Here is a 23286-nt window from a genome sequence, read left to right on the forward strand (position 1 = left end):
GTTAGAAAATAATACGTTATTATCTCAGTGTAATTCCCTCAACATAAAATTAAGTAAGCAGTTCCTATTGCCAAGAGAAAAAAAGCCAAAGTATCTGGCATAATACTACAATGAAAGCACAGTTTCCAAAACTGGATTATGGATAGGGCATTCAAAATAGAGATTTGTGCTTAAAGATTCCTGTCAATAAAAATAGAAAGAAAAGAGAGATCAAAGAGAAATAATCGTTCATTCAATCCAGGAACAAGTTTTGTTGTAACAGAATCTGCAGTGTAGATATGCCAGGCTCTCAACAGACCCAGGAGAAAGTCACATGTGTGTTTGTGTATCGCTCTGTAACCACACTGCCTGGCAGATGACCAAGCCTGTGTGGTGGCAGTGCACCCACAACCTGCTTCTGGGAAGCCCCACCTGCTGCAAAAATGAAGCTGCCCCCGTCCTTACTATGCAGGGGAGGCTTGGGATAACAACTGACAGACCCGGAGTAGGACCCTTCTGGCAGCCAGGAACCCACGAGTGCAAGCTGGGGGCAGGCAGGGAGCAACTCCCTGCAGCAGAAATCGAAAGAGTTTCCGTGGAGGACTGCTCCGGAACCCACAGACCTCTCCTTCAGCCACATCTGCCTAGGTGCCATGACCACCACCCACTACCTGTCCCATCCATGTCTGCAGAGCTAAGAGATGCTTTCAGAGGAGAATTCTGCCTCTTCACCTTGTTGCAGTCACCGGTGGGCCCATTCTTGCTACTTCAGACTTTCACACTTCAACAACGGTCACTGTGTTTTCAGGAGCATGACTGCAGACACACAGACCTCAACCTGCCTATGACTTAGGAGCCACCTCTGTACCATGAGAATATGTTCATTCAACGGGACCAAGAGCCACTGGGATTGCCTACTTTGAAATGGGTCAGAGCAACCACTAGTCTTCCTTACTGGCATATGCCAAACCCACATTCACCATCACAAAACCGGGCTTGGGCAAGGTCGTGAACATTAACCACAAGCAATAAGACAGAGGACCTTATAATAGAGAAAGAAATAAATCATAACACATTCTAAAGCCAGATAGAAATTACCTTGAGATTTTTGTTTTATAGACAGACTCTGGAGGGGGAAAAATCGATTCTTCCTTTCTCTCTACACCAAACTCCAACTCTCTAGGACCAAACTGAACTGGATTCTGAACAGAATCTTATGTTGAATGACAGTTGTGGTTCTCCATTCTGGAAACTATGACTTTTACACTAAGCCAGTATGGTGTTTAAAAGCTGGCAAACTCACTTTATCATGTGTATTTATTATTATTTATTAAAATTACATATTCAAGACCATATACAGCACATGTTAGCTTTCAGTACATAGAACAGAAGGGCCAACTGCGGCCACTTACCCTGAACTCATACTCAATTAAACTTCCCACTTCCTCTTCAGATTTCATAGCTTGCTCACCAATGACTGTACCTCCAAAATACACCTGGGAAGGTTTAGCAACTCTGTTAAATTAAAAAACACCAGTTTTAGTGAGGATTGTAAAGGGTTCTTTCAAACACTGATTTGTTGTGCTAAACACAAACACTTACCCGGAGACCGATAAAAGCAGTTCAATAACCACTCTTGCTGTAGCTGTAATTGAAGCCAAATTATCCTGATTGCTTGTTCTGAAAATGAAAAGGAAACAATAGGGTTTTATTTTAACAGTCAGTTTTCTCATTAAATTACACTTCTTTTATGCTTTAGATAAAGGCCAATTCATTGACTGGCTGTGTTTTCATGAAACAATTCTGAATGGAAGGTTGAAAGAACTCTTACGTTTCCAACTTCAGATTAATATCCAGATCTGTGGTGTCAAAGGTGATCTCAGTTGTACTTAAAATTAAATAAAAAGTAACCTAAAAAACGGAAATAGCTGTTAACACAGACTGAGCATATCGACACTGTAATGTTATTTGAAACATTAAAATACAGTATGTAAAGGCATCACCTACACTGGAATTTCTTTTAAAAGGATTCCCAAGCTCGCAGTCTGCTTGTGAGCCGTTCTGGTTTGCAACACAACTCAACTGTTTCTCCTGTAACAGAAGAACATACCAGATCACAACACATTCACCTGCCACACAATGTTTTTTCCGTCCAACATGGTCTCCAGAAATACTTACAGGGAAAGCCCTCAGTTCTCTATATGCAGAATAAGTCAAAGTGTCTGGAAAAGTGGCAACGAGTTTAGCTTCATGAGCGTCATCACCATCTTTGGTGGGATTCTTTGGGTTGGAAGGGCTGTTTGTCACTGTTATTTCTAAAGCAATGTCCTTCTGATCTTTTAGAACTAGTTCTGGTACACCTTTTTGACTATTGGAAAAAAAAAGGAAAATGACAAAGTTCTCAACACATTTTCAATAACCCTTCACAAAAAGTCACTGCAAAGCCAGAGTCATTTTTGCTAGTGCTATGGAGCAATTCTTACATTGGTAAATAAGAAAATTTGTCTTGATTTCCTTCTCGGGTACAAAATTTATATTCTAGCTTAAGGTTGCTGTTACATACATTGTCGTCTCCACATCCCTCTTTTAAGAAGTGTACCTGTAGGAAAACAAAATCGTTGTAATTTACATCACTTAGGACTCTGAATAGGTGACTGTTTCCATACAGTTCATTTCCCTGTGTGACAATTACGACAGCAGAATCCAAGCTACAAACATACTTTGCATCAAACGCCCACTCTGTCCTTTAATGAAACTGTGTTTTCAGAACACTCTGGCCAGGGCACTGAGGTGCTGTAGGAGAGTAAACAGTAAACCTGGCTCTGCTGCTCACTCAGTTGTATGGCTTTGGGCGAGTCACTTAACCTTTCAGAGTCTAAGTTTCATCACAGGTGACATGGGATACCACCTCCCTACTATACAGGGTTACTGAAAGAATTACCAATAATCATGACAGTGCTACCTAACACATGATTACATATTTTAACTCATGTAATCCTCACAAGGGACCTATGAGGCATACACTATTCAGAGCCCCATTGCACAGATGGGGAAACAGAGTTCAAGGTCAGGAAAGCAAAGGGCAGAGTATCTTGCACTGTGCTAAGGGGTGCTCAATAATCACACTGATAAATAATTAGGAAAACGGTCTCCTTGCTTGTCACGTTTAACGTGACTATGGAGCTGGCAATATATACAAGAAATATTAATGTGACTATGACACTGAGAGTATATTGAAAAGTATACAAGGAACTATGCTTGATGACAATAAACTACAATGTGCAGATTTAGGCATCAGCCCCCAAGCCTAACTCACTCGTGAAAACCTTCGTCAGTGAGCCATTAGAACCAGGTGCCTCAGAGTGGACACTCCAGTATGAACTAGATTTTGACAACAAGTACAAAACGTCAAATCAAGATGTCACCACTCCCCAACCTAATCTGGCACCTCAGCCATCCTAAACCCTAGCAAACAGACCGCACCTCATAAGTGGTATACAGCAAGCCATCCGATATAAATTTTTCTTCCTAAGATTACAGAGGCTACATTAGGCACTAAATGACTATCTCACTGTTAATACATTTTTGCCTTGCTGAATTTTGATACTCCTTGATTTTAACGTTCAGACTAACAACAGTTTCTTTTCTACATTTTAATGCTCTCAGTGGTAAAATACAATGCATTTTTCTTCCTACGTACAGCTACAGGAGAAACTTGATGTGAGAATAATAAGTTCTGTCAATTATAGTCTCAATAAGTTGCAGTGGCCAAAAATCATTAAGAAAAATATTCTCTGGCTCCAAATTGTACCCTGTATGTTCACTGCTAATTTGGGAAACATTTTCTGCAACAAAACTTGCATATATTAAAAAGCTTATTTACTGCAAAGGAATGGCCTTTAGAGTAAATCAATCACTGGTTCTATTGCCTTCAGAGATGTCTGATTTAGCACAATAACATGGCAAACAATTGGCAAAATGAAAGTCAGAAAGACTTACATCTGTATGAACAGACTTGGGTTCGTTTGAATTCAGAATTGGAAGAACTTCTGGAAGCGAATTCACTCGCCTCCGAGTGCTCGGCTCTTGGATCTCTACTGAAGCTGTTATGGGGATGGGACGCAGTTTATCTCTGATATTTTCCTGGAAAGTATGCAGAGATACAGTTAAGCATGCTATACTTGCTGCTGGGGAGCTCCAAAACAATGCTTTCCTTTGTACTGGAAAATGGGTTGCTGGTATAAATGTCAGAAATCTCCACGTCACCCTTTAAAAGATCTGTCTGCAGCCCTCACCTGGAGCCACAGGGTTTCCTCCATGCACACCTTCTGCTTCTGCCGGCTCAGAGTGAGCGCCTGCGTATACTTGGGCTCAGAACCTTGGTTTCGAAACTGAACTCTTGATGACAGCCCAGATTTTCTTCTTTCCTTCTCAGCCTCCAGTGTGCCCGCAATGGCTAGGTGAAATCAACAAAATCATGGCAACTCAGAAGTGCATTCATACACAAGGCAGCTGTAAGTATGGTGAGTCCCTTTTTGATATATTTTAATCCCTCCTAGAACACTTGTTCCCACTGCCATTGTTTTCCTTCATATTTCCTGGTAATGTACATTCTGACTGAATTATGATGTTTCAAATCAAGCTGTTCTCTCCTACCCATTGCTGTGAACAATGTTTTAAAGCTACACTTCCATTGGGCCACCTGGGGGAGCTCGAGAGTAAGTCAAAACCTCAGAGCAGCATCTAAGAATCAGTTTCTGACTGTTTCTAGAACTCAGAGTACCTCAGACAACAGGAGGGCAGCCAACACTCCCTAAGTGCCTAAACTGACTCCCCCTTCAACAGTCCGATGCTTAAATTCAAAAATGTTCTCTAGATCAGCAGCAGGGACTTCTCCTGAGTTGTGTCAGGAATGCAGAACCTTGGGCCCCAGCCAGACCTACTTAACCCAAATCTGCATTTTAACAAGATCATCAGGTGGTTCTTATACACATTAAAGTTTAAGAAGCTTTGATAAAGGATAGTTGTCTAAAAGAGGAACAATATATATATTAGAGATGGAGATGTCTTTTGACAATAGGATGAGACTTTTCACTTAAAAAAGAAAAAGAATTAAAAGGTAAAATATACTTCCTTTCAGGAGCTAGAGGGCCCGTTTGTTAGCTAATAAAACTCCGACAACCAAAGTTTCCACTTCCAAAGCCCCAGAAGGCACATCCTGCTTGCAATTACCTACAACACTAACAGAGCTTGGAGACAAGCTAGGGTTTGGATGATCAAAATCTCACTTCTTGACTTCAGAATGCATTCTTTGCCAGTTCGCTATATGTAGCTGCTAACTCTGACTCTGTTTGTTTATGGGCCAATACTTAAATGACTTACATTTATTAATCACTCACTAGCCATCAGAAGAGGAAGTGAACCAGTGTGTACAGGGCCAGGGCAGGTAGCTTCAAGGAAAAAAATCTGCTCCAGAAAGTGAATAACCCATGTTCTAATATTCACATTAGAGTTTGGAAGAGACCTTTTTAAGAGCATCTATTTTAATTCCCTCTTCTTACACATGAAGAACTGGAGGCCCACAGAGCTAGGTGGCTGGCCCAGGGACCTACAGTGAGGGGTGGAGGCAACTCCTAAAGTCTCTGTCATAAACACAAAAGACGACTGCCTTACAAAGCCTCTTAGACATGCAGGTTCCCACTTCCCCTAGGCCTCTGCGCAAGTCACTCTCCCCTTCTGCCGGCTGGACCACCCCCTACTTTTTGACTCTCCGTCACTGGCTGACTAACCCTACTCCTCCTTCAGATCTCAGCGTGGACATCGCTTCCTCTAGGAAGCCTCTCCTCACCCCCGATGGGGGTCCGACAGTATTCCTCCCATAACCACATTTAGCCGGCTGAGCTGTGACTGCCTGACCACCTTCCCAGGCAAAGCCGTGCCAGGGACCACCTCGGTCGGTTCACCACCGTACTCCCCGGCAACAACAGAACACCTGCCATAAATATAATTGGTAGAATAGATGAACAGAAGCATACATGCCAACATACAGCCAATGCACATTTGCGCACACACAATGTGACGTTATCCTTATGCTGAAACAATAGCTGTTCCAATATGGAAGGCCAAAATTTAGAAATGACAGTTTCAATAGTAATTTCTGTGTCCATCTAAAGAATTCTTAAATGTCACGGCTGCCAAATGGAATGTGCCTCCATTTTAGGCCCTCTGTGAACCTTGACATCATCCATTTATCAGTGACCTGCTAACTTCACAATGAACCAGACGAAGGCTCACATGCTGAGTGCCCCTCACAGCAAAAGCAGGGGAGGGTGTGGGTGCATTAAAACCGTTTATCTACCAAACCCACTCTAACCTTTTCTGACCCTCCAGACAGTTCACATCATCTTAAAATCCTTGCCGGCCACCTTTGCTGACCTTTTGAGGGGCAAGCCAAGTAGAATAGTCATTAAGGCTCAATTATAAATATCTGTACGTATGGAACACCACATCTGAGGACTGCCGAGTTAAAACAGCCTAGTCAAACAATAAGCTCACACTCTCTGACACTGGGAACACAGATTTTAAAGGTATTAACTTCTGCAGCTTTGTGCAAGTTCTGCTGTATTTGATTCAGAATTTCCCAAGACCGTGGAAGCAAAGGCAATGAAAACAGGTTTTCTCTCAATGTCTTCAGAAAAAAAAGTTCTATCTATAGTAGGCCATCCATGAACACTTGGTTAATGGAGTAGTTACAGAATATAAAATTAATTTACATGGCATCAAGTGCAGCATTAAAGCTAGAAGGAAGTTTGTAATTTATTTTGTATAAATGATTGATCTGGGGGAAGACACGGAGTGTTCCGGTGAGATTTCACATCTACAGGCAAACAGAGTGGTTTGAGAACATGACCAATAGAATAAAAAACATGTCTCCATTTCCTCTCCTTGCCCAAAGAATCACTGTTTCTCCTGGTCTCTCTAGGCTACTTCCAAACACAATGGTACAAGGCCCATCACCCAAGCCAGCAAGTGTAAGGCACTGTATTTGGGTAAAAACAACACAAACTACACTGAGAGGATGACAGACTGTGAGAAATCATAAAATATGTCGTCACTGAAAGCCACACAAAAAACCGATTTTCTGTACTCAATAAAATACCAGCTACATCAAAAGTAAAGTGAGGGCTTCCCTGGTGGCGCGGTGGTTGAGAGTCCGCCTGCCGATGCAGGGGACACAGGTTCGTGTCCCGGTCCGGGAGGATCCCGCATGCCGCGGAGCGGCTGGGCCCGTGAGCCGTGGCCGCTGGTTCTGCGCGTCTGGGGCCTGTGCTCCGCGGCGGGAGGGGCCGCAACAGTGAGGGGCCCGCGTACCACCAAAAAAAAAAAAAAAAAAAAGTAAAGTGAAAGGCCACAGCTCCTCTGGTGTAGAAAGTCCTAATACACACATACCGTGCACACTCCATGTCAGGTCCACAGATCCTGTGGGGAGACCGTACAGCAGGAGGTGGCCCAGAAGAAGGGGCCTAAAAAGGTCAAACAGATGAAGAAACCACCTGAGGACAGTTTAAAATCTGGTAAGATGAAGGCCAAGTGGGCCTATGACAGCATGGATTGGGTGAAGGCCGACTTAGCTGTCAAATTCTGGGGTGTTATAAAGGGACATTTTTTAATAAAGAAAAGAAAGTAATACTTTAGGTAACACGTACAAACCCTAAGAGAACTCACTCCATCTCAAGGTAGAGTAAAAACTGAAAGCCATGAGAATAGACCACCCTGTCCTTCCAGAAAGCTTCTCCTGGGGGCATTGCCGGCCGCACTAAAATACCAAGCTGCCGGGACCACGGCCGACCCAGGAAGGAAATCACCCTCACTCCGTACTTCCTCTTTGGGGAAAAGATTTTCTTTAAATTCCTAGGCCCCCAACTTCACTCTGGCTTACTCCTGAAGAGGTACAGCTGCTACTAAAACATATCAGACAAGGCCTAGGTGATCATCACTACTGTGAGAGTATCATTAAAAATTTGTCAAACTTTGTGGCAAAACTCCTATTCGGGTTATAAAGAAAGGAAGCGGACTAGACCTTAAAAATGACAACCTGCTTTCCCCACCTTATCTCATTCGCTCTCCACCACAATCCTATGTAGTAATTCCTATCAGAAGCTTTTTTTTTTTTTTTAAACTGATAGGAAAATAAAAACTCAAACGTTAAGGGACTTGCTCTGTGTTGAAGGGTCAGTCAGCATCGGTGCTGGAACCAGGAGCAGGTCCCAAGTCTCTGAGTTCTCAAGGCCGGCCTTCACGTTCCCCCAGGGCCCACCCTTGGGGACACAGCTTGGGTGATGTGGGCCACGGAGGCCTCTGGGAGGGGACCGGGCAGCAGAGAGACTATAAACTGGCAGTTATTAGAGCAGGACACGGGCTCCTGCGGTCACTCTTCTACAGCTACCACCCGCCACCTCACAAGTACAAAACCAATTTTCCACACTGCTTTTCAAAGACAGAAATGGAGGAAACGGTTGTGGAAGCAAATGAGTACTTTTCCAAGGCATGCATTCCGTCCCACGTCATCTGCTCTGGAAACTTCAAATGGGGACCAAATGCAGTTTCCCCCTTGGGCTCCACCCTCCTGATTAAAGAGGAGACAACAGATAGACTTAGTTCTTTAAACCAGAATTTATGGACCCATTCTGGCCATTACAGTTTTTTATTCTTCTATTATTTATGCAACTTTCAACCTGGCAGACAGAAAAGATATAATTTTAAAAGTACCAGGTACTTACTTATTGAAGGGTTGTAACCAGTGGGTTTGGCAGTATATTCAAAACAGGCCTTGACCTTCAGGCTGTATAAAATCAAACACATATTTCTTAAGAGATGCATTATTGCCCTAGAAAAAAATCCCAACACGTTCCCCAGCCCTGAAATCCCCCCAGTGACGACTCGTGAGTAAAATGTTATATATTCACTTGACAGATTCCTCTTCCCTTTGCCCATTTCTCTTAATCTTCCCTGTGGCTCCTCAGGGTAACAGGGCCATCATCAAGCAGAGACGTGACACTGGGGGAAGAGTGGACACAGCACAAACGCTCACCATATCCCGCTAGGCGCCCCGCAGGGCATTTTCTGATGGAGATCAATTCTGTTAGGTGTAACTGTGATGGTTTGCTGAATATTAATCACAGGCCGGGATCTGAAGACAAAGGAGTGAAAAAACAAGCTCAGCCCTTTGCTACTTGGAGGTAAGATGAACTCACATACTAGATAGGCATCCTCAGATGTGGCATCTTAAAAACCACAGGGAAAAAAATGTTCCCCAATGTGATTTCTGCTCCCACACTGCTAAATAAAACAACTGTTAACAGAGATAATTTAAAACCTGTTTACACGATATTTATAAAAGTATTTAAATATGGTTTATTTAAAATTATAGATTGTTTTAATGATTTTAATATTAGAGTTTTTTTAAACTGAAAGAATAATATGGGCAACATGTAAAAGTTCCAGAGTTTTCAGGCAAATACGTCTCGTCCCCACCTAAACCCCTAAGGAGACTTGCATGCCCTTCCAGACGTTATCAGTCAAAAATATTATCTAAAATTAAATATAATAACATGCATCTATTTTTTAAGTGGGAGCTTTTCATGCTTATCGCTCTGCATGTTACTTTTTCTCATGCACTAACATTTTAGAGGTCTTCTCATATCTATACACACAAACCTAGTTGTTCTTCACAGCTGGTGGTGTTGCATGTGTCAACATAACATCATTTATTTAACCAGTCCTTAATCAGCAGACACTGATAATTTTTTTAAGGCTTTCTGCTCTGACAGACATCCTTGCATATACATCCATGCACATGTATGCGTCCTAAATACATACATCTATTTATCTGTAGGATTAAACTCCTAGGCAGAATTTCTGAGTCAAAGAACACATGCATCTTTAATTCTGAGTAATCTTGCCGAAAAAAGATTACACCAACATACACCTAACACCTGGGGTGCTCGCTGTCAGGATTTCTACACGCATGTGAATTTTAGTAATCCAGGCAAATCCTGAACTTACGGGTCCCCACCTTACAAACATGTGCCCTTCCTATCCTCCCTCGGAATCTCCCACCCCCAACCTTAAGCCTTTGTCCACCTGCTGCCAGTATTGACTACAGCTTTTCTACCCGCACAATATCTCTACAAGCAAAACCTTGAATCCTTTATCCTTTCCCCTCTCTGCTCTGCCTAACCCAACCTCACAAGCACACAAGAAGCTGAGTCCCACAACTTTAGCCCTTCTCACCATGTAAAAACATCATCTTTCTCCCTTACGTATTCTTCCCTACTTCTCACAGCCAAGGGGTCACCAAGGGCCTACGGCTTAACCCCTGCCCCAGAGGCAGGGAAGTACAAGTGTGTGGTGGCTGGGGAGACAGCGCACCTCTCTGCTCCTTCGCTCTCCAGCATGGACTCAGAGCAGGTTCTATTGCTCCACTACCACAGGGATTCAGTCACCCTGACTTTAGTGGGTTTGTGGTAAACCCAGCCATTCTGGAGAACAGTGTTTCAACAAGAAAATGTATCCAAATTCCAAACAGCTACTTTGAACTTCTGGAATCCATCTATCAGTAGGCCAGAGAGGTTTTGAGTACCTTCCTGGGGAAGCCAGGAGCCAATTAAAGGGCAAATGCTGCCTACATTTTGTTTCTTCATTTCCCTTTATCTTAACTGTCTACCTTTCTATTGTTATTTTACATTTAGACAGCTACTAATTTCTAAGATCCTAACTACAAGCATACTTCGGAGATACTACAGGTTTGGTTCCAGACCACGGCAACAAAGCAAAAGGATTGCAATAAAGGAGTCACTTGAATTTTTTGGTTTCCTAGTGCATATAAAAGTTATGTTTACACTATACTGTAATCTATTAAGTTGCAATGGCATGATGTCTTAAAAAAACAATGTACATGCCTTAATTAAAAAATACTTTACTAGCAGAGCAGCTCCCTCGCTGCGATCTATTCAAAGTCAGCCCTCAACACAAGGGTTTGTAGAAAAAGAAAGAAGAGAAAAAAAAAAGAAAAAAAGAAAACCTTTATTGCAGAAAAAAAAAAAAAAAATGCTAACCAGCATCTGGGTCTTCAGGAAGTCGTAGCAATAATATCAAAGATCAACCATAATGAAAATAATAATAATGAAAAAGTTTAAAATGTTGCAAGAACTACCAAAATGTGACACAGAGACATGAAGTGAACAAATGATATTAGAAAAATGGCACCTCACCACAAACCTTCAATTTGTTAAAAAAAAAAAAAAAAAACCAAGAACACAGTATCTGTGAAGCGCAATAAAGCAAAGTACTATAAAACGAAGTACGCCTGTAGATATGTTCTTAAAGTTTTGAGAGCATATTTAAAAGGCAAAATTTCACAAATATTTTAAAGCCAGTTGCTACAGATGCTAGAGTGCTTTACATACAATAGTATTAAGGCTTTAGTGCGTCATAAATTTCAAAAGGAACTATTTTAACACATACTTCTGCCTAAATCCTATTTTTATTTCTGTTTTTAAATACACAACATACACACACAATTTTGAGTGCACATTATATATGAATCATAAAAAATGTCTTAACACATAAAGCAAATCTTATGGCTCAGCTGTCTCATGTTTAATTAGCATTTATTTATTAAGTACCCTGAAGTACTAGTATAATTTAGTGGGGAGAAATGCCCAGGGACTGAAGTTAGGAAGATTTAGGTACCACGCCCTGTTCTCACAGGATCCAGCCTTAAAAGTTCAAGCAAGTCCTGGGCCTCCATTTTCCTTGTTTGTAAAATAAGGGAGTTATCTTATTTCTTATTATCTTATTATCAAAGGCTTTTGAAATTTACTTTCATACTATCTATGAGGAATGAAGGAACACATTTACAGGGTTCATAGTCAACCTACTTATGAGGACGGGAAAGTAAGGATATTAAAATATCAATTACATACAAAGGCAAATATTTAATTGGCTAAAGTCAGGTTATCTGCTGGGAAAGACGTCGTAACCAAATTTTGTTACAGAAATTCAAGTCTTCTTGACACCTGAGGTCTATACCTCAAACTAGAACTAGAAGTTCAAATTGCTTTCTGATGGAAACTTGCTAAAATACTTGAATGTTATGCTACTCTTCCACCTTTTAAAAATGTTGACTATTTTAAGGTTAACACCTAACACTTATATGTACAGAGAGAAACAGGCATATAAAGGTAGTAACACACATTCATTCAGTTAACTACATTTTTTTTTTTTTTTTTTTTACTTCTTCCTTTGGCCTAATATCCCAGATACATTTTTCTCCACTTATTTTCACATCTCCTACTTTTGTCATCTGTAACGGCTCTTGTGGTTCTTAGTTTTCATATAAAATGGCTTTCATAGATCTTGCCATTTAACTAGAAAACTATTTTTCTATAGTATTCTATACTACATTGTATAAACGTACAGTATATTCTAGTTTTTTTAAATAGCGTTCTCTTCAGAAGTGTCCTGGTGTTGTTTTCTTACCCCCGGGGGTCTTGCTTAGGATTCTATTTAGACACAGAGGCCACATCTACACTTGCACCCTTCTGGAAGAACAAAGGGCAATGATGGCACCAAGTGTACATATGGCACAGATTTTTTTCTTTTAGGGTTTCATTGTACATCACTGCCTATTTCTTTAAAGACATTCTTTAGATAAAAATGACTATAAAGCCAAATAGTTTAAGAAAACAAACCCAAATGGCTCACTCTCACCAATGAGCAAAGAAATACAAATTCAATCAAAAGATGAGATCACATATCACACTGGCAAAAATTAAATAGATTCATCCTGTTCAATGTTGGTAAGGGTGTGAGAAAATGGGCCCTCTAGTAGGTTGTTACTGTGAGCATAAATTGCTACCAGTTTTCTGTGGGTATATGTATTAATACAAAAATGTGCTAACCTTATCCCAGCAATTCTATTTCTAGGAATTTTTCTTTAAAAAAAATCCATTACACAGAGATACATACAATATACTATATAGCACACTGTTTATAATAGCTAAAAGTCAAAGACTGTCTAAAAATTCCATCAACTGAGGATTCATTAAATGCATATTATGGAATAATATTAAGTTGTTAGAAAGAGTAAGATTGATGTATCTGCATTAACAAGGAGAGATAACTGAAGAGATTAATTTTTAAAAACCAGAAACAGAGAACAGCAGTTATAGTATGGCCTTTTGATGATACCCTAGAACTGGAGAGAGACTCAAAACTATTAAAAGCTGTTTCGTGGAAGAAGAGAATATTGGGGAACTTGCACTTAACTGAAATTCTGTATTAACCTTATTTTTTTTTTTTAAAATAATGTGCTACTTTTTAAATAATAAAAAATTTATTTATCAATTTTTCCCGGTGATTTCCAGCAGTGATGGAATTGCTGGGATAAGGGGACTCAGACACAGCTGATGGGCACACTGTTGCAGCCTTTCTGGAGGTCATTTCACTTGTGAACCTGAATCACAAGTCCTAAAACACACATGGCCCTTCAACTTAGCAACTCACTTTTAGGAATTTATCATAAGGAAATAATCCAGGACACAAAGAAAATTAAGGATGTTGACCACAGCTTTGTGTATCATAATAGGAGCAAACAAACAAACCTGGAAAGCAACATAAATGTGTCCAATGACAGTATGGCAGTGGTTAAGTAAACTATGATCCAGCCATGGGATATCTCAGACAACCATTAACTTCATTTCAGAAAAGTACTCAATGACAGGGCGATAGCCCACTATGCATTATAAACTCACTCATGGAAAAAGGCCACTATACGTTACAAACCAACAAAAGCAGGTTACAATACAATATGTACATTATGATCTCAATTTTGTTAAACATATGTGTATATTCAAAGAAGATTAAAAACTAGAAGGATATAAACCAAAATTTTGGAGTTTCATAATGGACGGTGAAATATAGGACATTTATTTCCTTCTTTATATTCTTTATACTGTCAAATTTTCTGTTTCAGTTTTTATGAAAATAAAGGTTTTTGAAATATATCCAAAAGTAAAAATTTTCCACCAATTCTGACCTTTTTAAAAAAATTAGTTCAAAATTACAGCAAGACTTTACAAAATAGGTTTTTTATTACATCATTACACTACTCTGAAGAGAAAAAGAATATTCAAAATTCATACAAGCCTTTGCCTTTGAAGTATAGTTGTTAACAAATTTCAATTCAAAAGGTAAAAAAAATTCTAGTGTAAGCGGATTACCAAACATACTTTAAGTCAGAGATTACACACCTGAAAATAGTTACTGAATCTGAGAGGGAACCAACAGCAACATCGGGGTAGGAATTTCTATCAAGGTCCATGTTTCCGGCAATTGAATATCCAAAAAACGGTGATTTACCCTCGAGAATCTGAAAGGAACAGGGCATCAGAATGGACACTGGGCCACCAAAATGAGCCTCTTATCCGTGCGTTGAAAAAGGCACATAAGTCTCTTTTGAACTGAAGATTAAGGGGTTACTTATAAATTACATTAAATCAAAACTAAATCATAAATAAGTATACATATGATCCAACACTTCATACATTTTAGTTCATAAAAGTTATCTGATTTATGTTGTACCTCAAAAGACAAAAGAGACAATTTTTGATGAGCTTGTGTACTGTACTAAGTTGATCAGTGTATTTCAAACCAAACCTCTCTACCTGCCCTCCACAAATGTCTTGTTTTTCTCAAAAGCAATTTTTAGTTTTTAGTATCTGAATTCTATGCAATTACAATCATCTCTTATGTTCGTCCAGTTTCATCTCTATTTAGTATGCTACTAAAAGGAATATATCACATTTCCATCTATTTATGCTGTCAGGGTAGAATAGTCTTTTCCTTTGGCTTACTTTGATTCCTAATTCACCAAAGAAATTTTACAATTTAAAACAACCAGGTCATTGCATTTATATCTATTTACAAGCTATCTTCTAATAATACATTTTTTATAAAAACAAAATTCATACTATTGTAGACTTGTAAATAAAACATGATTAGTGTGAAAATTCACATAAACCTAAACATTCCATTAGAAAGCAAACTGTTGAGACCTTTGTTGTAGAAATCCAGGTTATCTGGTTACCTGTGTTGGTTTGGTATTTATTCCGTTCGCAGATCCGTGATAGATAAAAACCTTCCCCTTACCATCGTAGGGTGCTCCGACTGCAATATCTGTTGACAACGCCACATTTTAACAAACATTAAATTTTAAAAGCATTCCAATACAATGTTTTAAAATAAGATGCCATGAGCACTATTTTAGACAATCAAATAATCTATAAATCATGACCAATTCATAATCTATTGTCTACCTGGGTAGCCATCTTGATTAATATCACCGATATTTTTGACCGCAATGCCAAACATAGAATCTTTGGTTCCATTAAGACGAATTGGCTTGACATTATTCCATCTGCCTTGCTGGTTAATGTAGACATATGCTGCACCTCCAACTTCTCCACTTCTATCAAAATACTGTGGGGCTCCAATAACTATATCTTGCCACCTGAAAACATAATGAGGGGAAGAACTGTGAACCATTGGCTAAAATACCAGCGAGCATAGGGAGAATCCCACATGCCCAGGTATTAAGGACACAAAGAGATATGATAAAAGGACCTCAAATCTGGAATTTATATATCATCAATTAAAGTATTTTTTAAAAACCAAGGCAGCCTCTAATAAACACCCAAAGAAAAATATCAAGGGTAAGAACTTAAAGCCAGTTCCCAAGTTACATCTATAGTGCGCAAACTCCCAGTAAAGATTCCACTCCCCTCCACCTTCATCTCTCTACGAGACCCAAACTGGCACCACCACCACCAGCCACAGAGACCTTTGTATTGACTTTGTCACCAATCCCTAGTTTCAACAGGACATTCTGGATGCTCCAACAGCCCCTCAAGAAACCAGAGAACAGAACCTCGTAGGTGGTTTTTTTTTTTTTTTTTTTTTTTTTTTGAGTTAAAGTTTAATTCTCACGGACCCATGATCCCAGCACATAGTAAAACTGAAAACTGAAAATGTAATCCTACCCGCTGGGGAGGGTAATGGATGCCTACTGCCAAAATATAAGTGAGGAAGAGTGATGGAATGGTAAAAACCTGGCAGCAGAAATATTTTTTCCATCAACTAACCTGAAAGGATATTTCTTCTCAAGACCTACAGAAGCCAAAGCAGCAATGAATTCTTTGCACATATAAAATAACCTAAGAGGTTCTTACCCATCTTTGTTAAGGTCCACCACTGCCACGTCATAGCCAAATGAAGAAGCCAGCCCTTCCCCGTCAAATATGTGCTCAGGGAGAAGGTGCGCAGACTTCAGGTCTCTTTTAAGCAAAACCACAGCTCCACTGTGATTGGCTCTAGGAGCACCAGATACAAAAGTGATCTCATCTTTGGAAACAATACCCTTCCCTGAGTCCAAAGAAAACCCTAGAAAAACAAAACAGTACATATCAACTCTGTTTTTTAGGAGGTATATAACACTGGTTACTCCCACCACTCTCCTCTGACCCTCCCCACCAGCTGTCACATCTACGATAAGAAAGAGTCACAGAGCCAACAGATGTGACACAAGTACAAAGTAGTAGGCTACTGCATTGCTTTCTATGGGAATGTATTAAGACTTTTAAAGAAAAGCACCTATACTATTTGGCATCTGTGTAACTTGAATCATGAAGCATTCATGCATCTTAAGAATCAGTTTGAACCCCATTTTAATACTGAAACTGCTGTAAAAGGAGATCAAGCTAGATACTAAATTATCATGGGAAAGTTACATACTATATACTGAGATACAACCTGACATAGTGTAATTGAGTGCATGTTATAGGGTTTTGCTATAATGTAGTAGTTAGTAACTTCTGTACTCAACCTCCTTGGTCGTCAGGCAAGAATAAGAATGCTAACAACATTAATATACCACAGACAGCGTTTCACTATTTGGGGTCAACTCAGTTCTCAGACACAAACATGCAAACAAAACCATGATTGATGACCTAGTGTTTGAGAACCTGGTATAAACAATAGAGGTGAGCAAGTTGCCATCTGTATCAATTACATACTTGTTCAGAGGGCAGAAAAACGGTAGAACACCTCACCATAAAGCGTCAGGTAGGATGTCAGATTACCAATATTGAAGTTAAATGGCAAGCAAACACAAACGCCCATATCAAAATCATTCAAATTAAGCCAATCTTCCTATGTAAAGGCGAGGCAGATGCAGAATACTATAAGCTCACCCTTTTTATTGGGTTTTATTTACAAAAAGCTTCACCACTACTGTTGCAGTTCTCAAATTGTGAAGTGAGTCAAAAAACAGGATGAGCTACAAGTTTAGAAGAGGGTGATACAATTGAATCCAGCTCTGGAAGCCATCTGTCTGCAGCGCCTCAACCACGGCATGCTTTTTATGTGTGCTTCACTTGAAATGAAATAGAAAATAAAAAGATTTATGCTCTGTATGGATCAAAAAAAAATTATTAAATGACCATGACCAAGACAATTTATTTGTCATCTCAGAGGTCACAAACCTAGGTAGCTATTCATCATCACATCAGGGGATGTGTCGGGCTGCTCCCTGGGAGGCTGTGTTTTATAAACAAACTGATCGGGATCTGTGTAGGAAATGCTGGTCAAAAACAGCAGGCCTGTACACATGCACGGGACAGAAGAGATTGAAGAAAAAGCAATTATACTCGGTAAGCGGCACGCCAGCTACTGCCGTGCTCGCTGGATGAGGAGGCCACCACTGCATCTGGCAAGCCACCCTCTTTGCCAGCTTCCAAACCTCATGCAGATCATTTTATTCCTAAAACCTACTGATTTTTTTGAAATGACAGATGCACAGACAGCATGGACAACCAAAATGTAACAGTACAAACTTGACACTTTTTCCCCCCAGGCAACCACCTTTGAGGAAATTCATTCCAAAAGTGGCAAATGCGTTGAATAAAAAATGTTTAATATTTTCAAATGTTCCAACAGAAACTAAGTTTATAAAATCCATGGGCATCTATCTTACAGACCAAAGTGTAGGTTTCTTGACCAAAGCCATTAACTTGAAATACCATAAACTAATTCCTAAATAAACCATTTGAAGAGAGGTTGTCTGTTAAAATTTATTCAAATAAAATATTGGTTTGTTGATAATATTTACCTTGGAAAGGAGTTTACCCTGAAAAAGTCTATTTAATAATTGAGACTCCAAACCACTCGGCCTTGTGTTCCCTTCCTGTCCTGCAAAGCCGCTAACAACATTCACACTCCCAGCTGCTTCCCACCCTGCCCCAGTCATTTTCATTAAGAATTTCTTCCCTTGGCTAGGGGATTATTAATTGTGTGACCTTGAACTAGGAAATTAATGTCCCTAAGGCACAAGTTTTTTTTTCCCCATCAGCAACAGAGGGACAATGATACTTATTTTATATTGTTGGGAAGATCAAATAAGACCTATAAAGTAGTAAGTATAGTGTGTGATTTATAGCCCATGGTAGGTGCTTAACAAGTGATAAGTATAACTTTTCTCCCTTCTATGCCTTCACACCAAGTTTTTAATTTGGGGGTGGGGAAGTTTCTGAAGTTTTTTTTTTTTTTAATTAACAGTATTGTTCATACATATCTATATAATTACAAAATTTTTTGAAGAATACATTTACTAATACCTTGTTTAGAATTATTTTTAGATCTACACCTATTTTTTCTCTTTTTTTAACCTTCCATTGTTCTAGTAATATCTCTAGCATATGGGTACGTCTCTATTTTTGAAAAAGAATAGGTTACTATTTACGTTTAGGAGATTTTTTACATTATTTCCAAGAATTGCACAGTAATTATTCTTTATGTCAAGTCATACCAAGAATTAAAGCTTTTAAAAGCCTTTGTGTAATTACCATAATGCACATGAATAATTTAGGACACCATTAGTAATGCAAACAAGCCTTAGGAGTTAAGGAATTGGCACTTAGACACAATCCGGGTGTCCTCAAGAGCTGCCTTAGCACTCCTGCTTAGGCTCAGCTGTAAAGCCCCCGTGCCACCCGCCAGGGGCTTTGTGACAAGAGGGCCCCAATCCAGGAGCAAGGCCAACCCGTGGAGAACAGCAATCACAGAGGACGGACCTGGAGGTCTTGACCTGCCACTTAAGAGTAACTTCATAAATGCAGCTCTTAAAGAGTCTCTCTCCAAAAAGAGGCACTGAAGGGAGAGGGAAGGCATTTCAGCCTCCTGCGAACATCCATGCATGAACAGCCTGCCTCAGGTTACAGAGGCCGACACTAGCTCAGGAAACAGACCTCCACACAGGAGGACAGAAGATTTTAGGAGAGAGTAGTAGGTTTCCTCCTGCTTTGAGCAAGCTCAGGTGAGACGGGAAGGATCCCAAGCATCAGTCAGGTTACCTTGGGATCACCAAGGCTTAAATTCCAGTAAATGCAGCCGCAGTCCCCTGGCTCCAACCTGGCCTCTTTCTCAGCCTAGCAGTCCAGGGTCCTGTGACAGCGGTGTCACACAGAGGCATCTGAAGAGGCAGGCATGCCGTCTACTCTCGTTCCTACCTAAATAACTGTTAGCAGGAACAGGAACTAGACTTTCATCATGGTCAGTCTCTCCACCAACTTCATAAGGCCCATCTTCAAAGATGTTCATGTCAAAAAAAGTGTTATTCTTTTGCTCTACGCGAACAATCCCTAAAAGAATGAAATGGTTAAAAAAAAATGAAGATGAAACAAAATAAAATAGATGGTTCCTAATAAACATTCCTCGTGTTATCATTAAGCACAGAAAGAAAAGTCTGGAGGAAGAAAAGGAGAAGAAAGATGACTTTTGAGGTTATTAAAGTTAAAAAATCATGTTCGTGTAGGTTTTTACATCAAACAAATCTGTTCTAGTAATAAAAAAAAAATGCCCATGCATTTTCATGAATTATCTTTATAATGCCATGACACTAGATGGAAAATGGAATGTTTACTTAGTTAACTAAACCTACGGAAAACTTTTAAATTATATGAACCTGATATATTTTACATTTTCTATAATCCTAAATCAATTTATCTTTTTACTATACTGTGAAAGTAAGATTAGTAGTTTGATCTTTTCTTCCAATCACTTTAACCAAAGATTTAAAAGCTTTAAAAAATTTTCACAGCTAATAATTGAAAAGAGAAGATCTCACATAGTCCACTATAAATGGTAACATTTTAAGTCAGAATTTATAAAGCAGATAAAACATGTTTCCCATAAATTAAACCATACATAATTGATGGGTGTTTTTATTGTTTTGTTTTACTATGTATGGCCTCTATTCTTGCTAAAATAAAACAATTTCTAAATTCATGTGTTATTTCGAATATTCGAATATTTCGAATAAGATAACCTGACAAATGCTGTTACGTGGAAGTTTTGGTTGGGGCCGGGGAGGCCAAAGGAAATTCTTCCCAAAGGTTGCTATCGAGCAAGGTGTTCTCAAGGCTCATTTCTAATAGGAAATTTCTGAATGCAAAAAGGGAAAATTTTCCTAAGTTTTTCCTGACTAGTGAAAATGTTATAACACAGGACTTATTTTAATAAATTTCTCAAAAGAAAAGTCTTATTTCCAAATCAGATGCATTTCTCTTCACTACGGATTACCGTAAGGTTAATTGTCCTTTATAACACAGTGGTTTTTCTACACCTGCTTAATTTCTTCAGAGAAGTTGAACTTTTACTACAGGAGCACTGACCATGTTCATCCAGGCAAAAAATGCAGGCCATTCTTCTCCCTCCCTCCCTCCCTCCCGGTGTCTCCTTTTACCTATATCACGAAATTATTTAAACAATACCATTAAACAATCTTTCCAGAAGTTATCCAAAATCATCTCAAAATTCCCTAATTTGACATCTATGCTTCTAACTATACTGCTTTATTAGCAAAACACAGCCTTTTAAGATAATACATAATGAAAACATGTCTAGGGCTTCCCTGGTGGCGCAGTGGTTGAGAGTCCGCCTGCAGATGCAGGGGACACGGGTTCGTGCCCCGGTCCGGGAAGATCCCACATGCCGCGGAGCGGCTGGGCCCGTGAGCCATGGCCGCTGAGCCTGCGCGTCCGGAGCCTGTGCTCCGTGGCTGGAGCCTGTGCTCCGCAGCAGGAGGGGCCACAACGGTGAGAGGCCCACATACCGCAAAAAAAAAAAAAAAAAAGTCTGTATTAATACAATGTTATTTGTACATGACACCACTCAATTATTTTCAGTTTTCAGATCCCTACCTTAAAATTAAAACTTTCATCTTCATGAAACAGGCAAATACAAAAGAGCAAAAACTAATGTTAATTATATTCTTACAGAAGAAAGTTAATTACTTATATTAATGTAAACTGCTGGCAGAGGGGGAAAAAATCTCTTAAAACATACATTTTGAATATTATTTGTTTTTAAAAATCAGAATTTAGATATTTTGCTATCCTACCCTACTTCTACAACATAAAAGTGCCTTATAACACATTTTGTTTTCATTTAAAATGTACTAAATCATGGTGCATATAACAGCAATTATGTAATAATTCTAATCTCTATCTCTATAAATACACACGTCATACCTTTCCAGTTGTAAGTGCCTGGGGCTCCAAACGCAATGTAATGAAAGTCTTTAGTAAAAGTAGCTGCTACACCTTGTTGGCAAGAACCAAATTTTTCATGACCTCTTAATCGGCCATCACAAAAACTCCAGTCTCCTCCATCCATATCATCTTCAATCCTGAGATTCTGACTTAGGACGTAACACCTTCCAAAAATGTCTCGGGATTCCTGTTTTGTATTAACATGCTGCCTTTTTTCATATCGATGAGCACATGTCTGCAAACAGATGGAATAAAGTAGCCCATACACGTCGGCAAACCCTACGTTTTTCATTACAAATTGGTGAAGTTGTCAATAATCAAGAGGTTAAATTCTAAGTGGGATGTTAAATGTGGCCTCCTCCTGAGATTGGATCTGAAAACCAGCAAATCTTCCTCCCCACAGTTGCAAGGAGACCATTATCTAGCACAGGGCTTCTGTCTTGCCCTCAGCCTGAGAATAATGCTCCAATCCAAATACTGAATGCCAATCTGTAATCCACAGGCAAATTTATTTATAAATTTACTTGTCACATAAACAGTGGGAAACACCCTATTTCATCTTCTCAGTTTAATTGGTTTTTAGTGGCTATATAAACCTTCACATCAGTATGTTTGTGAAAATAAGTACTCATATTCCAGAGGAGAGAGAACATGGACATATTTTCACAGGGATCAGGCTAACACTGCTAAAACAAAGACATTTTCCTTTTACCTATACTATTTCCTTATAATCAATACTAACTAACTTATCCTCTGAACTCTGAGATTAAGTTTATTTTAAAAGGCAGAGACAATTACACTGCTGGGAGAGATGAAATAATCTCTAATTTTACAGGGTATTCATGGTCACCCTCCATATAACAGGCTGAAAACACTTTACAATGTCCAAGTCAATTTCCCATAATGCATCCCCTTAGATATAAAAATTCAGTGTTTGGTAAAATTCTCACTTTTCTCAAAATTCTACATAAATTTGTTACAGCAACCAGATTTTGAAAGAAACAGAAAGATCATCATAATCCAGCCTGGCACCTCCAAGGCCACCTCGCACAATCCATCTAACAGACCCTTTTTTCTTCGTTACCACTTCTATTTGAAGAAGCTCAGAATATATAATAAAAGAGTTTAAAATTATCTGATCCTTACTTTCCGTGACCATTCCCATATTTTTTTTATAACTCATCTACAATAGCTACATAGTTCCTGAGACAAAAAGCATGCCTAGTTTTTTTGTTGTTGTTGTTTGTTTTTAACATCTTTATTGGAGTATAATTGCTTTGCAATGTTGTGTTAGTTTCTGCTGTATAACAAAGTGAAGCATGTCTAGTTTTGCTTTGCTTCTTGTTTTAAGACCACCTAGAGTTTTAGGGACATTGGTAAAGGTTTTTAAATAAGTTCTTTGAATCTGAAAGTTCTAAAGAAAAGCAGATCGTAGAGCTATTTCAAAATAGATCAGAAATCACAGGAAAAATAAGGCTTTCATTTCTTCTTGACATCAATTCCTGCTTTAAAGCAGTCAGTTTTCTAGAATGTATACTCTATGCAGGCAGAAGCTCTACCTGTTTTGTTCAATACTGTAAGCCCAGCAGTGGCACACAACAGGCACTCAGACACTGTGGAATGGACACACTTCTCTACA

General features: G+C 39.2%; 1 protein-coding gene and 1 long non-coding RNA gene across 6 annotated transcripts in view; one reads left to right on the forward strand and one right to left on the reverse strand.

Annotated features, from left to right (window-relative positions):
- The window catches only part of LOC149748570 (uncharacterized), a 46820-nt gene extending 29345 nt beyond the window's left edge, over positions 1–17475 (forward strand). The window contains exons 2-3 of one of the 3 annotated variants that reach the window (XR_016394137.1): positions 4415–9218; positions 10731–17475. This is a non-coding gene — a long non-coding RNA (uncharacterized LOC149748570). Of the gene's footprint in view, positions 1–4414 lie in introns of all 3 variants that reach the window. The other 2 variants (XR_016394136.1, XR_016394135.1) reach the window with 2 other exon arrangements.
- Positions 1–23286, reverse strand: part of ITGA6 (integrin subunit alpha 6) — an 83212-nt gene that overhangs the window by 21425 nt on the left and 38501 nt on the right. For 2 of the 3 annotated variants that reach the window (XM_022570040.2, XM_022570041.2), the window contains exons 4-19: positions 21627–21882; positions 19605–19736; positions 16272–16482; positions 15360–15553; positions 15131–15219; positions 14295–14413; positions 9071–9169; positions 8760–8821; positions 4275–4435; positions 3979–4122; positions 2463–2578; positions 2158–2347; positions 1987–2070; positions 1811–1890; positions 1582–1659; positions 1392–1494 (exon numbers count right to left, since the gene is read on the reverse strand). In XM_022570040.2, coding sequence (XP_022425748.1) covers positions 1392–1494; positions 1582–1659; positions 1811–1890; positions 1987–2070; positions 2158–2347; positions 2463–2578; positions 3979–4122; positions 4275–4435; positions 8760–8821; positions 9071–9169; positions 14295–14413; positions 15131–15219; positions 15360–15553; positions 16272–16482; positions 19605–19736; positions 21627–21882 — 2118 coding nt within the window. Of the gene's footprint in view, positions 1–1391; positions 1495–1581; positions 1660–1810; positions 1891–1986; positions 2071–2157; positions 2348–2462; positions 2579–3978; positions 4123–4274; positions 4436–8759; positions 8822–9070; positions 9170–14294; positions 14414–15130; positions 15220–15359; positions 15554–16271; positions 16483–17582; positions 17700–19604; positions 19737–21626; positions 21883–23286 lie in introns of all 3 variants that reach the window. The other variant, XM_089916662.1, reaches the window with a different exon arrangement.

This window comes from Delphinapterus leucas, chromosome 8 (assembly GCF_059928025.1).
Source record: "Delphinapterus leucas isolate spDelLeu-1000000601 "Yukka" chromosome 8, BTC_Dleu_Yukka2, whole genome shotgun sequence".
NCBI classification, from domain to species: Eukaryota; Metazoa; Chordata; class Mammalia; order Artiodactyla; family Monodontidae; genus Delphinapterus; species Delphinapterus leucas.